The sequence below is a fragment of the Bos indicus x Bos taurus genome, chromosome 10, assembly GCF_003369695.1.
Source record: "Bos indicus x Bos taurus breed Angus x Brahman F1 hybrid chromosome 10, Bos_hybrid_MaternalHap_v2.0, whole genome shotgun sequence".
In the NCBI taxonomy this organism is placed as follows: Eukaryota; Metazoa; Chordata; class Mammalia; order Artiodactyla; family Bovidae; genus Bos; species Bos indicus x Bos taurus.
The window spans coordinates 59,182,331-59,196,862 of record NC_040085.1 but is presented as its reverse complement, the minus strand read 5'-3'; the positions used below and the strand labels follow the sequence as shown (position 1 = coordinate 59,196,862).

The 14,532-nt window shown below is 44.9% G+C and overlaps 1 protein-coding gene across 1 annotated transcript in view; it reads left to right on the top strand.

The window, feature by feature from the left end:
• The first annotated feature begins 3,993 nt into the window (after positions 1 to 3,993).
• SORD (sorbitol dehydrogenase) overlaps positions 3,994 to 14,532 on the top strand; it is a 35,449-nt gene continuing 24,910 nt past the window's right edge. Inside the window, exons 1-2 of the mRNA XM_027554119.1 lie at positions 3,994 to 4,228; positions 14,483 to 14,516. Coding sequence (XP_027409920.1) covers positions 4,166 to 4,228; positions 14,483 to 14,516 — 97 coding nt within the window. The 5' untranslated portion in view covers positions 3,994 to 4,165. The remainder of the gene's footprint in view (positions 4,229 to 14,482; positions 14,517 to 14,532) is intronic.

Sequence of the window (14,532 nt, the reverse complement as noted above, 5' to 3'; positions counted from 1 at the left end):
AGAAATGAGTCACCATGACTCCCGGTCCTGGTGCCACCAAAAGGAGTTCATTACCATTAGGCCTACGTATAAGAAATGCCGAAAGGAGTTCTTCAAGCTGAAATGAAAGGATGTTAACTAGTAACAGGAAAATAAAATTATATTTCAACAAGTTGAATAATTTAGAAGAAATGGGTGAATTCCTAGAACCATACGATCTACTGAGTCTGAATCCTGAAGAAATAGAAAATCTGAATAGACCAATAACAAGTAAGGAGATTGACTCCTTACTTTCACTCCCAGGGCTCAGGTTCGATCCCCAGTCAGGGACCTAAGATCCCGCAAGCACTGCAGCCAAATTTAAAGAAAAAAAAAAAAAAAAAAAAGACATTACAGGATATAGACCAATATTCCAAAGATCAGATGAATATAGATAAAAAATTCTCAACCAAACAGTAGCAAACCAAATTAAACAGCATATTAAAAGGATCATTCACGGTTATCAAGTGAGCTTAATCCCTGATGCAAGAATAACTCAACATAATACAAATCAAAATGAGTAAATTTTGGAGATCTTAATATACACCTTAGTGACTACAGCAAGTAACTTGAAGTATTCTTGAAAGTTGCCATGAGAGTGAAGCTTTAATGTTCTCACCAATACAATGACAACAAAATCGTAATTATATGAGCTAAAGGATGAGCTAAAGCTAATAAACTAGCCCTGTAGTTTTAAACATCTCCTAATATAAACGTGTCAAACCATCACATTGTACAGCTTAAACTTACACAATGTTATATGTAAACAATATCTCAAAGCTGGAATAACACACCAATACACATTTATTCTCTTAAAATTCTAGAGGTCAGTAGTCTGAAATCAGTTTCTCTGGGCCAAAATCAAGCTGTCTGCTTCCTCCTGAGTCTCTCTGGGAGAATCTAATTAGTCGTCTTTTCTAGCATCCAGAGCTGCATCTTTGTTGACACCTTTCTCTATCTTGAAAGCCAGCAGTTAGCATACAGCTTCAGTTCTCACAGCAATGAAGACCCAGCACAGCCAAAAATAAATAATAAATACATAAAATCATTAAAAATAAAAATCTTGGATCTGTCCTCTGCACTCCATCTCCCTTCCACCACTTGTCTAAGCCCAAGTTACCTTCCTCAGCTGACATTTGGCAGTCACCTAACCTGTCTGTCCACTTGCTTCCACTTCTCTGTCCCAGCTGCACTGCTACCACTACCAAGCGCCTCTCTCCCTTGGATGGTTCTAGATTAAAATTCCCTGCTCTCTTAGTTCTTTTTCTAACCCTTCTTTCTTGAGATTTGTTAATGGCAGATATATTGCCAGTTCCTTGGGGGAAGTCCATTAATCTTACCCGCTGCATATGAATTTTACTGGCTTAACTCTCTTGAGTAACCTTATTTTTTAAGATCTGCAGGAAATCTCATGGTTGCTTTTGTGGTTGTTTTTATTTATTTATTTTGTTGTAAATAACCAGGTTCGAGTAATTGAATACTTGATGACAAAATGGAGAAATCTGGAAATCAAGAGATTTTATAACTGTTTTGACCTTTGGAATATTAAGGCCTTGCGACACACTGATTTTTCTTGTTAATGCGCTATGTAAAATTCCAGATCTATAGTAACCCAGTATCAGTGAAGGATGTTCCCTCTTTCTCTGGATGTTTGACCCCAGAAGATATGCATCCTGTGATTAAATTTTTAAAGTTCAAATTAAGTTTTTCTGGCAGAATTCTATTGACAAGTTGTTGAAGTTGTATTCAGTGGAAAGAGTGCCTAAAAGTGCTGTGTTGTTTGGGAAAGTTAGGCCAAGGCCCAGAGAAGCTGTGCTAAGTAGGCCAGCAGGAAAGGCAAAGCCAGCATTTTATCCTTTATTCAGTAAAATGCCTAAAAAAAATCTGTTCCTCACCACTGTGAATGCTGGTCTCTGTTAGGAAATTACATAGAAAGATGACAACTAGTTGTTTAAATACTGTAATAAGGACTTGCTTTTTTTTGTCTTAAAAATGTCAGTTTCTGAAAAACCTTTATCAACTCACCATGTTAACTTTTCTATAAAGGGCCCTAGTCATAGAATATTTTTAAAATGTATTTCTTGGACTTCCCTGATGGCACAGTGGATAAGAATCAGCCTGCCAATGCAGGGGACGTAGGTTCTATCCCTGGTCTGGGAAGATCCCACATGCCTCCGAGCAATTAAGCCCCTGCGCCACAACTACCGAGCCTGTGTGCTGTAACTACTGAAGCCCGCACACCCTGGAGCCTGTGCTCTGCAACAAAAGAAGCCACTGCAGTGAGAAGCCCACTCACCACAGCTAGAGAGTAGTCCCTGCTCACCACAACTAGAGAAAGCCAACGTGAAAGCAACGAAGACCCAGCACAGCCAAAAAAACACAAAAAGTATCTCTCCTGCCCTTCCATATCTCTTGGTCTTCAGCCAACAGCCTTCAAGAGAGTTTCAGAGTGCTATTGCTCAGGAGAAAACAAATACCACTCCAAATGTGGCAGCTGTGGCATTATTTTAGTGACTTTTGGTTCTGATGTTCTGTTTTCTTAAAACTCAAGAAGTATCTACTTCAAGTAGCCTTCCGCTCTTAAGCCATTCCTGAGGCTTTCTCCATCTTCAGCTTTACTCATTGGAAAAACCTTCTGGGAGACTGTGATGAAATGCTACAAGGCAAGAAGGTGAAGCTGTTTTAAATTCAGGTGCCTGAGTGAAGGCAAGCAACCCCTAGTTAGTCATCTCTCTACGGCCTGCTCAGCAGAGTGCAGGAGCAGCCTGGGGAACCAGCCAAGCACAGCCAAACCTTGTGGGAGGCGTCTCAAAGCAAAAACATGACTGACTCTGTAAGTCCCCTACAAAATCCATCCCATTGCCTTGTTATACCTTGTAATACTCCCCCCCCACCAACACACACACTTCCTTTTGTGTCATTATTGGCATTCCAAAGTCTGATCCATGTTCATCATCAAATATTCTTTTTTGAGCTCCTTCATTGTATAGACCAGTTTACCAGGTTCTGTTTAACGAATGAGGCCTTAGTCCCAGTGGGTTTCCAGTACATCTGAGGAAGGGAGGATTACTAGTGAAAAGACAGGCCATGCCCCATATGTGAGGCACGGAGTAGGTGCCGCACTAAAACATCGTCAAGAAATAAGGTGCTGGGGAAAGTGTCCAGGAGTAGGTGAGAGGATCTGGTAGAGTGTCTGGAGGAGGAAAGGGTGTAGGGAATGAAATCCATACACTGTCTTCAAAGTCCTCAAAGCAGGGTTGGGTCTTTGCAGACTTAGGCCTTCCCAGAGGGCAACTCTCTCCCCTTAGAGTTAAACTTCCCTGTTTCTTGAAGGGGAGAGAGACTTAAAGGAAGAATTTGGGCAGAAATCCTGCTTCTAATATAAAAAGCAGCTGGGTAAGAGAAAGGGACTCACAGATTCCACTGCATGGCCTCCTTACACTTAAGCATCAGGCCCACAGGGCGATGCACCATTTCATTCATTCACTTCTGGTGCCAGGCACTGTGCTGCATTCTGGGGACATGCGCCCAACATAGACACTGCATCAGTGCAGCACACCATTGGCCACCTGCAGCCTCAGCATTCTCAATGCTAATCATACAGACCCTAAGGCCTCAGTTGAGACTAGACTGTATCAAAATCTCTGTGCTGGTCCTGAGAAACTGCCCCACACTGCCCATCCTCATTACTCCGCAGCTAAAGCTTGAGAGCTCTGGTCTGAGGGGTACTGCCTCTGCAGACTACTTTCAGGGCAGACTGGTCCCCTTGGATGTGAGACAGACCAACTGTGCACTGCAGGTGGAGCTGGGTTGGTCTTCTTCACCCCTCCCCACCCCCTTCCTACCTCTCCCTCTCCCTTCCCTACCCTCTCCCTTCACTCTCTAACTTTCTTCGCACCCTCCCCCCACCCGCTCCCCCTCCCCACTCCCGCCCCCGGCTAGCCCTGGGGAAGGCTAGCCCCGCCCCTCTCCGCTAGCCCCGCCCCGGCTGTCAGGGACAAGGAGGCCCCGCCCGGAGCTCGGCGCGCGCTCCCAGTCAAAGCCCAGCCTCCCGCCCCTCACCCCCAACCCTCCAAGGGGCCGCCAACCAAGCCACCTCACCAGCTGCGGACAGCGGCCCCGACCCGAGAGGGAGAGAGCGACAGACATGGCGGCGGCCAAGCCCGAGAACCTCTCCCTGGTGGTGCACGGACCCGGAGACTTGCGCTTGGTAAAACTGAATCGGGAGTGGGAAGACTAGCCTGTTCCTGCCCTACTCGCCTCCAAGCCCAGCCGCGGTCTCAGCTCGCCAATTCCAGCGCGGTGCGGGCCCCACACTGCGCGTCCTGGCCCGGCGATCGAGCTGGTTACCATGTTGGGGGGAGGGGGGACAGTTGGCCGTTCGTTCTAAGGTGCGGTGAGCAGGGTTCTTGTAACGTCCCTCCCGGAACCTAGCCCCGTGGCCGGCACGTGGCCAGAGCCCAGGAAGGTTGCAAAATGATTGAAGCCCTCTCCCTTCTTTGCCAGCTTCGGATTCATAGTCCTGCCCCTTGTCATTGCATTTTGCAGAAGTGATATCAGACAGGCTGCCTCATTTAGGACACGTGCTGGGCTTCTTTTCTGGTTAGACAGTGCAGGCAGAAAGAAGAGTCAGACATTTAAAAGCTGTGGTACTCGTATTTAATCTTTCTTGCTTGGGGCTGATCACACACCCTTTGCAGGATTATTAGATCAGCAGAATTCCTAGCACCTAATAGATACTCCGAAAGTGCCAGCTTCTTCCACGTTTAGTGTCAGCACAGATCTCCATCTCCAGGACTCTTGGTGTTCACCATGCCTGTGCCAAATTTATGGATCTTGATAGTCTTCATGTCTCTAAAGCGCCTTTCCTCCTTACCTCTCTTAGTCCACACGTGGTTTATGTTTCAGCCATTTTCCTTCCCGTTCCTTCTCCCTTGTCCCTTTAAGAGCAATATGTATGTGTCTCCTGCACCCCAGACCCTGCCTCTGCTCCCTGACTCATGGGACCAAAGTTCTGGGAGCTGCGGAGTCAGGCTTGTAGTTGTGCCAGGGCTCCTTTGACAAAGTCCATCTCAAATGGGCCTGGGCAGTTGGTATGTGGGAGGGGTCCTGTGCCAGCCATCTCACCTATTCCCTAGCACTTCCTTCCCCCTCAGAGAGAACATGCACCAGGATCTAAATTGGAGAGACTTGGAAAATTATCCAGCTCTAGTCAAGTAGTTCTTGACTATTTGATAATCTATGGTTTCTCTCCCCATAGGATGCAAACAGATTGAGTTTGGCAGCAATTTCAGAGTTCATGGACTTCCTTTATGGCCCTCCTTCATAGATCCTCTAGAGGTCTGTGGACCCCAGAATGTGCCTGCCCAGAGCCAACTCAGTTGAGGGAAGTGCCATCCCCAAGGTGACAGGCTTCATTAGTTAAGAGAGCCCAGAATAACCCAGAGTTTCAGACACTTATTCCAGTGCTCCTTCTACTCCCCTTGGAGCCTCCAGCCAAGATCCTGAATTAAAGTGTCACTGTTAGTTCTTATTGCTGCAGACACCAGATGGTATTATGAAGAAAGGAAAGTGGTACAGCTATACACAGCTTACAGAGTGATGTCAAACTCAGCCCTGCATCTACAAACATTTACTGGATGAGAGGGAGCCTGCTGTGTGCCATACATTGGGCTGGGGGCTCAGAGAGGAGGAGGAGGACACAGCCCTGACACCCAAGCTGCTCTAGACACTCAGATGCACTAAACGATACAAGTGTGAGGACTTTGCTGGAGGCCACAGAGAGTAAAGGCCTCACAGGGGCCTTTAGCCCAGGGAAGAGACCCTAGAGGAGATGGATGCTACTTGAGGACGGAAACTAGGGGACATTCAGGCAAGTGGAAAAGCAAGTACAAACTAAGAGCAGGACAAAATTTTGTGTCCTCTTTTCTGGTCTTATAAATATGTGGTGTACCGAATGCTCGGGCTTCCCAGGTGGCGCCAGTGGTAAAGAACCCCCCTGCCAAGGCAGGAGACATAAGAGACATAGATTGAATCCCTGGGTCAGGAAGATGCCCTGGAGGAGGGCATGGCAACCCACTCCAGTATTCTTGCTTGGAGAATCCCCATGGACAGAGGAGCCTGGTGGGCTATAGTCCATTAGGTTGCAGAGAGTCGGACACAAATGACGAAGCTTATCACACAGGCACTGAATGATCAGGGCCTGCCTTAAGGAAAGTCAGTGTACCTAATAATAAGCAGAACTGTAATTACACCCCCAGGCTCTCCGTTGCCTTAATTCCTAAACTCAGGCTCTCCCACTGCTCAGCCAGACTGTTTATATGGCTCTGTAGAACTAAGCATTGAACATAGAAGAGGGTGGGGAGGCTCACCTAAAATTGGTTTTATCAACTGTGCCTTAGAAGCCACCCACTGCCCAAATTAGGGGCTGGGATGGAGTGAGTGTATCCGAAAGAGATGAGAATGTGATAGGCTGAAGAATGTAGCCTGTGGTGGTGGGGTTGGTACACTCACTGGGTGAAAGGCTTCAGGGTGGATTCAGGAAGACCCCAACTCTTGGAGGTGATGGGGTTCATTTACTGGACAAAAGAGAGTAGATTAAAATGGTAAGTTTGGTTTGAATTTAAGATGTCTCTGGGACAGGACCTTTTAGTGTCTCTGAGAACCTCCCAGATTCCTCTGTCCATGGGATTCTCCAGGCAGGAATACTGGAGTGAGTTGCCATTTCCTTCTCCAAACACTTGCAACCTAACACAGACCCTTCTGGCCCTCACCACTCCCTCCTGAGCATGCGTGTCGCCCAGCACCTCCATAGGGAGCCAACTGGTGGGATATCTCTGCCCTTGCACCCCCTTAAAGCAGATAGGCTAAGTGTTTTGGGGTTGAGTTGGGAGTAGACATCTCAGCAGCCACTTGAAACTTGTGGCCTGCCTACCAGGAAGGAAACCTGATACCCAGCCTTCCTCTAAACTGCCTATGAAAAATGCAGGATTCCCTTTTCTTTCTCCAAGCTGTGGCTGCAGGGAAGGAAAAATTAAACCCCTTCACTATTAGGTAACTAGTGATCACCACAGTCACAGCAAGGGAGGAGTCAGTGCTCCTTGGCCAGGGGACTTGGGCCTGCACTGTGGTTTGGGCTCTGGGGCATTTGTAAGTTGGGTGGTAAATCAGAGTAGGAGTGTGTACACATATATACACTGAGAGTTTGCCGGTTTCTTTATAATTCCTTATAATGAGGACTTAGGATGTTCACTCCTTCACTCTTCCTTACCCCTAGCATTTTAAATAGAGAACATGTGGACTTGAAAGAAACAATGGAAGAGGTGACCAAGCTGATGCACAAACAGCTTATCAGCAAACACTGTCAGCTCGCTGAGGTCCTCTTCAAATGGAGACAGTAATGAGATCACAAGCCAAGTAGGGGCCAGAGTGGCCAGCAGCTCTACTGCTTCTGGTTGTGTGACTTAACAGATTACTTTCCATTTCAATTTCCTGTCTTTATAATGGGGATGGTAGTAGTACTCACCTCTGAGTTGTGTGAGAATTAGATAGCATTGGAGAGCAAGAAATTTTCCTGTACCCTTCTAGGTTCTTCTGGCTGGTCTGAGATAGGACCTTGACATGAGATAGGAGAAAACCAAACAAAATTTTATTAAATATGCATACATGAGAGAGACCCAGGAAAACTGAGAAACTTGCCAAAATGGCCAAAGCCCTCACCTTGAATACCATCTACAGCTAAAGAGAAAAGATGTTGAGGGTGGGGAGAGTCAGTTATGGGAGGTTGCCAGGGAAAGCTCAGAAAACAAGGGTAAGGTTGTTATACAGATTTAAGTCATTGCCTTCTCCACTGACGAGTTTCGAGAGATTTGGTCATCTTCCTCTATTTGGTACATTGAGGAAGACACCCTTATAAATGGAGATTTTCCTTACAAATGTGTCACTTGGGTTTTCAGAACGTATTCAAAAATAACCAGCTTAAAATAATTAATATGCCTAAGAGACATATTTTGGGATGGTGAATTCTGCTCCCTTACAGAATTCTTTCTCTGAATTATTATTTCATGGAATTGGGATATGAAATAGTCTAATTAGTTTTTCCCCGAAGAAGCTATTTGAGGGAAGTTATTTAAATAGTTGGAGAAGGCAATGGCACCCCACTCCAGTACTCTTGCTTGGAAAATCCCATAGACGGAGGAGCCTGGTAGGCTGCAGTCCATGGAGCCGCTAGGAGTCGGACACGACTGAGCGACTTCACTTTCACTTTTCACTTTCATGCATTGGAGAATTTAAATAGTTTGTGTTTCCCAAACTGTCTGAGATAAAGCACCAATTTAGTTTTGTTTCCAATTGGTCATGGATCAATATGTTTGTATCACTGCATTTGGATGTTGCAGCAATGTCAAAATGCTGTAAACATCTCTAAATGCCCCTGCCAATAATTTCTGTACATATTGCATCACCTATCAGCAGCAGTCCATCGACCATGCTGAGAACACGTTATCTCCCTTATTCTTACCTACCGGTTCTTTCAGATTTCAGGCAGGAGCCTGGGGACAGGGAAAACAAGAACAGCACAGCCCCCACCTGGTGGAGGGGATGTAGTCAGATGTTTTTGTTTTATGATAGCTGTATGAAGAGAGAACTGGTTAAGGGGAAATAATCATTTCAGAGCGACGGGTTGATGTTGTTTAATTATAAAGGGCAGAGAAAATAGTGCATTGGCATCAAGTTTAAACGTTAATCAGAGTACCATGAAGATATTTCTTAGTTTTTGCTCTGTGAGGAAATGTATTATATCTGATGTCCAAAGAATTCCTTTGAATCTATAATGATATTTTAAAAAGTGAGATAATTCTGAGTCTGTAATACACATTCAAGGGGTCCCTTTCTTGCATATACACTTTGCTGTTAAGATTTTGGTTGGGGAGGAGAGGATTGTAGAAAGAGGGGGGTATGATCACACAGCAGCTGGGGTGATCCTAAATGTCAGGTCTCTCTCCCTGGTTTTGCCACCAGTAGGCTGAGCTGCCTGCTTCTATAGGATTAAATTAAAGGGCCCCGAAAGGCTTTAAGGAACAGCTGGGCTAAACTGGGAGATTACTGTGAGTGAGGAAACGAGGCTGCTTAACCCTTTAATACCTGAGCTAGACTTATCAGTCAGAGGCAGTTGAAGCCGAATCTAAAACTCCTTCAGAAAACAGGAAAATGAGGTAGTAACAAATAGGCCAAAGAAATAACTCCTTTCTTTTTTATCTTAATTATGTTCCAACAACAAAACAAAACAAAACCAGATAACAACAGGCAATTAAATCCAGCAAATACTGCCATCTGTGCCAACAGATGCCATAGAAGGGCAGTGCCAAAGGCCAAATGCAAAAGGCCAGGAAGTACAAAGCTGACATTTTCCCCTAAAAGCAGGAGGAGCAGTAAACAATACCACAAACAGGATTTTAACATTTTATATTATACATCCTGGCGCTACTAACAGACCTGGTAAAAGTAACCCTGTTCTGATAGGAACACTAGAATTATGGGTGGGTGTGGGGTAAATTTCTTTCAAAACTGCATGACAGAGAAATTGAGGAGAAGTGTATACTCATATATAACATTGATGTCCACTTCATAAGTCTTTTAGTGTGGCTGTTAAAGCTGGCGATTTTCCCCAAACTAGATTTACATGAAGAACACTAATTATTGGAGAAACTATGGTCAAATTTTGTGAAGTGATATTCAGCTCAATAATTTTTTAGAAATGTTAATGTTCGGTTACCTAGACCTGAACGCAACGAGCACTTAATCAGTAAATAAAGAACCACCTAATAGGTTCATGCGTAGTTATGTCCATACGTTTTGAATAGGGAGGAATTTTTTTAAAGTTTATCACTGCTGAGAATCTTTTAACCATCATGTATGGATTCAATTAGGTGCTGCGGAAGCTCAGGAGAGGAAGGGTGGTGGGGATAGAGAAGAGTCTTTTTTGCAGGAGGTGATTGTTTCTCTCCATGTTCGTGATTCATCCGAGCCAGTCCCAGGGTTACAACCTTCTATTGGACAACCTCACCTGGATGTCCCTGACACTGCAATCTTTATACATCCAAACCTCAAATCTCCCTGAGTTCCCACAGGAATTAGGAAGCCATTCCAGGTAACTCCCTTCCCCTCACTTCTCACCTCCTGTGGGATCTCAAGGAAGAAGAAAGGGGATTGACAAGTGGAGAAATGGCCCCCTTGAGGTGAGGGAGTGAGTGTGGGGTGGTTTGGAAATTGCAGGAGGCTTGCAAGGAGGTAAATAGCTTGCAAAATGAGGGGGTTTAGGATTTTGCAGGGCCACTGGGCACTTTAAATGAATTTGCAATTTAGAAAGATTGTTATCGGCAGAAGACTGGTTGGAGCCCAGAGAGCCTGGGCTGGAGGCTGGAGACCCGCTCAGTGAACTTTGCGAGAATGTCTGACCCTTCTACTTTGACCTCGAGTTTGCCAGGACCAGTGTCGGCTAGAACAAAGCCTCTTAGGATAAATGGAAAACCTTTGAATTTTCCTCATACCCTCAAAACACCCTTCAAGCCCTCAGGGGAGGGGGAAAGTTGAGGAGTGAGGGAAACAAAAATAAGATTTTCTGCTCTGGTCTCCTTAAGGGTGCAGGGCAGCCAGCCAGCAGGTTGACAGGAGACCTGGCAAGTAGCGCAGGCGGCAAAGGTGGGCTGCAAGGACCAGGGGGCGAGAATGGCCGCTTTCTCCCAGCCGTGCCCTTTGTCCCTTACTCTGAGGCAGGGGTCACGGTCTTTACACTCAACTGTTAGAATCAAGCCTAAAAAATGCTGGAATCCTACTTGACTTTTCTCCTAAATTCCAGCCTTTTCAGAAGCAGTCTAGTTCCCTTAATGTTGACCTGAGAAACAAGAGACATACAACTTTTCTCCAAAATAGTTTTAAAAGTTACCCTTTCAAAAGAAAAAGGACACGGTTGTCTAGAGCTGGTTCAACCACGTTGTGAGCTGATTTTACAGAAAGGATTTTGATTTTATTTCTTTTGTAATAAGAGCTAACATTTACTACGAGTCAGGCACTCTTTTTTTTTTTTCTTTTTGGCTGAGCTGCACAGCTAGTGACATCCTAGTTCCCCGACCAGCGATTGAACCCAGGCTCTTGGCAGAGAGAGTTTGGAGCCAGTGGACTACTGAGGAATTCCCAAGGGCTCTCTCTTTTATGATTATCTTCGTTAGAGGAAGAAGATTCAAAGTCCAACGACCTTATGTAACTGCCCCAAGGACACACAGCTCCTGGAGGGGAACCTGTGTTTCAACAGATAGGTGATTCCAGAGTCATGTTGGCTGGAGGAGGGGGAGGGCATTTTCTCCTAATTTCTCCTCATCTTGAGACCATTGCTACCATCCAGGCAAGACATACTCAGATGGACAACTGGAAGTTGAGGAAAGGGGGCCAATAGGGCATATTCAGGGAATATATATTTAAGCTAATTTGAGAAAATATATTTAGGAAAGGCAAGATAACATTTAGGATGTGAGATTCCCCTGAGATGATTCTGTGTTCCCACAGAGTTCTTCCTGAAGTATTTACATGATTTATTTGTGGTGGTGGTGGAGGAGGAAGACCTGAAGGGCATAGAAGGGACTCAAAGTGAAAATGCTGTAAAACTTACATAACTCAGTAAAGAGTGTTACTCAACTCCTCTCTATCCCTTGGTTACTATCACTCACAGAAAAATAAGAAATCCTGTTCAAGAGACTTTGAATATGTGTGATGACAAACCTTTGGGAATGAAGAAAGGGGCCAGGGGGTTAAAAGTGAAATTATAAGATCTCAGAGGAGCTAAGAAATTTTGATACATGAGAAATAGGATAAATGAATATCACCACCGTAATATGAGACAGAAAAGGAGATTAAGTAAACAGGATTTAGCCAACATCATACCAAGGAACCAACCATAAATGAAAAGCAAGATTTTTTTTAATAACCATAACTTTTGAAAACATTGTGAGCCCTGCAGCTATGCTTAGGATAATATTTACAAATTTAAGGACTGATCTTAACATGGTCTTGTGCTCAGGTGGCATGTCTCCTGCAGAGAAGAGAGAGGAGAGCCAAACTGAGCTGTAAGAGTCTTTAGACTCAGCAAGAAAGAGAACAGAAAAAGACATGATTTTCAGGGACGGGTATTTAAGTTCCCCATGTCTGTTCTGCTACTAAGGAAAAAACAGGTTATCGGCACAGCACCCTCTAGTGTCCAGGAGAGACACTGCAGCTTTGCCCATGTGGTAAGACCAAAGTTTGTGAGCTCTGTTAACTCCCAGTTACAGTAATCTCTGGTGACCCAAGGGCAACTTGGTGCTCCTAACTGTTGCTTTGAGTTTGGATCTTACCATCTTTCCATCCCAAATTCCCAGTGCCTGGAAAGTTGCCTACTAGCACCTTAGGGGGTTGTGGGGGTAGGGGATGGGTGGGGATGGGGAGAGTGCAGTTCCATGTTTGAAATAAAAAGCCTTACTTAGTCTTAGTTTCATTTTAGCATGTAATTTAAATTTTCATTCCGTATAACAGAAACATAACCTTACACAGCAGTCTCTGATGCTGTATAATGTCAGATGTGGGACCAGCAACTTTGAGAAAGATTTTGGTGACAGCCAGCTATCTGGAGTTGCCTGTTTCTAGATGGCTTTCTTCCCTCCCTCTCTTCTCTCCTCTCTCCTTTCCTCTCTTCATTCCAAATGTATTGAGATGAAAAAACTGCCTCTTGTCCCCCCATCAAGCTACTTTGGGTGCAGCTCCATCATTTACTACCTTATTGTTACTATGAAGAGATGGCCAAATCTCCCTGTTCCTCACCCTCATCATAGACCAAAAATGGGATAATAATAAAGGCATTACATAGGGTTGTCCTGGGGATGAGCTGAGGTGATGCATGAGCAGCACCTGACACAGGACTTGACACAGAGAAGTTGGTCAGTGTTAACTAATGAGCATGAGCGTTAACCCTTTGATCTTTTGATTCACGGGAAACAGGGAGTTCAAATAAGCATTGAGCTGTTATAACAGAAAAGGCTGATAATCTTGGATGAGCAAGAACCTCAGACTTTCTGTGGAAATACTGTTATGGAGAGTGATTATTTAACAAGTACCAAGCCTCCCAGGTTTGGCGCAGAGCACTGTATCTGGTGCCAGAGATTGAAGGCATAGTCTTTGGCAACAAGGTTCTTATCATGTTAGCAAAATAGTGCTGCTGCTGCTAAGTCGCTTCAGTCATGTCCGACTCTGTGCGACCCCATAGATGGTAGCCCACCAGGCTCCCCTGTCCCTGGGATTCTCGAGGCAAGAACACTGGAGTGGGTTGCCATTTCCTTCTCCAATCAAAATAGCACTAGGATTACTTATTGCTCCCATAAAAGCATCTGGAGGAGGCTTTGTGAAGGAGGCAAGCTTTGAGCCATGCTTCCTTCTAGAGCACTCTGCATTGGCCCCAGTTCCAAAATTCTCATTATCTGATTGCTCCTTACATCACCCCTAGAGGAGAAAAGGCAAATTCCACTTTGAGGGTGCAATGAGATGCAATGAGGCAGGCTTGGAAGTCGGACACACCTGGGGTTAGACCTGGTTTGTCCATTCTGGTCCTGTGACCTTGATCAGGTTTTTTTAACTTGCTAGTCTCAGGTTTCCCATCTGCAAGTGATGGGCCATGTGCCAGGATGTATGTAAAGCCCAGTAGACTGTCTGGCACATGGTATGTCCAGTGAATGGTTTATTTGTATCCCTTCTCCCTCTTCTTGCTTGGCTGCCTTCAAAGAATTAATAAAATGAACATTTGGATTTGGCCACTCACTGTCCTTCTACCTTGTCATTAGGAACTTCCTAGCTAGTTGGCAGTGGGAAAAAAAGCTCGGTAAATTATCATTATCCTCATCATAAATAGCTGTGACCATCAGATTGCTTTTTAACCCAGTGAGCGTGTGCAAAATGCAGGTCCTCTGTGTCCCCCCAAACTAAAACTCCAGTGGGAGGTTTTGAAAGAGAGTACCAAGCGTTAGTCTGTGCACTGATGTGAATGAGCGGAGCACACACAGTTTCCAACATGTCCAGAGACAAAAGCCTTCCTGTGCCACTGCTGGAAACACCTCATCCTTTCCCAGTACAAGTTCGCCAGACCAAAGAAAACTAAGTAAGAATGTATTATCCACACCCCATATTAGAGACCCAGAAGTATCCTTTCTGCCAGGGTATGCAAGTTGTGTACTTTTCCTTGGTCCATGGCACATTTCACCAGTGGGCTGGGTGAGGTCAGCAGTTGGAGTCAGCAGGATTCAGGATAACCCCTCCGACATCCACCCAGCAGCGGTATGGTCTGAATCTGTGTTAATTATAAGAAGAAATATTTGAATGAAACTTTGAAATGTTCATAAGGTAAAGTTGTTGTACATGCTAAATTATTTTTCTATTTTGTTTCCTTTAGGAAAACTATCCTATCCCTGAACCAGGCCCAAATGGTAGGTCCGTGGAATA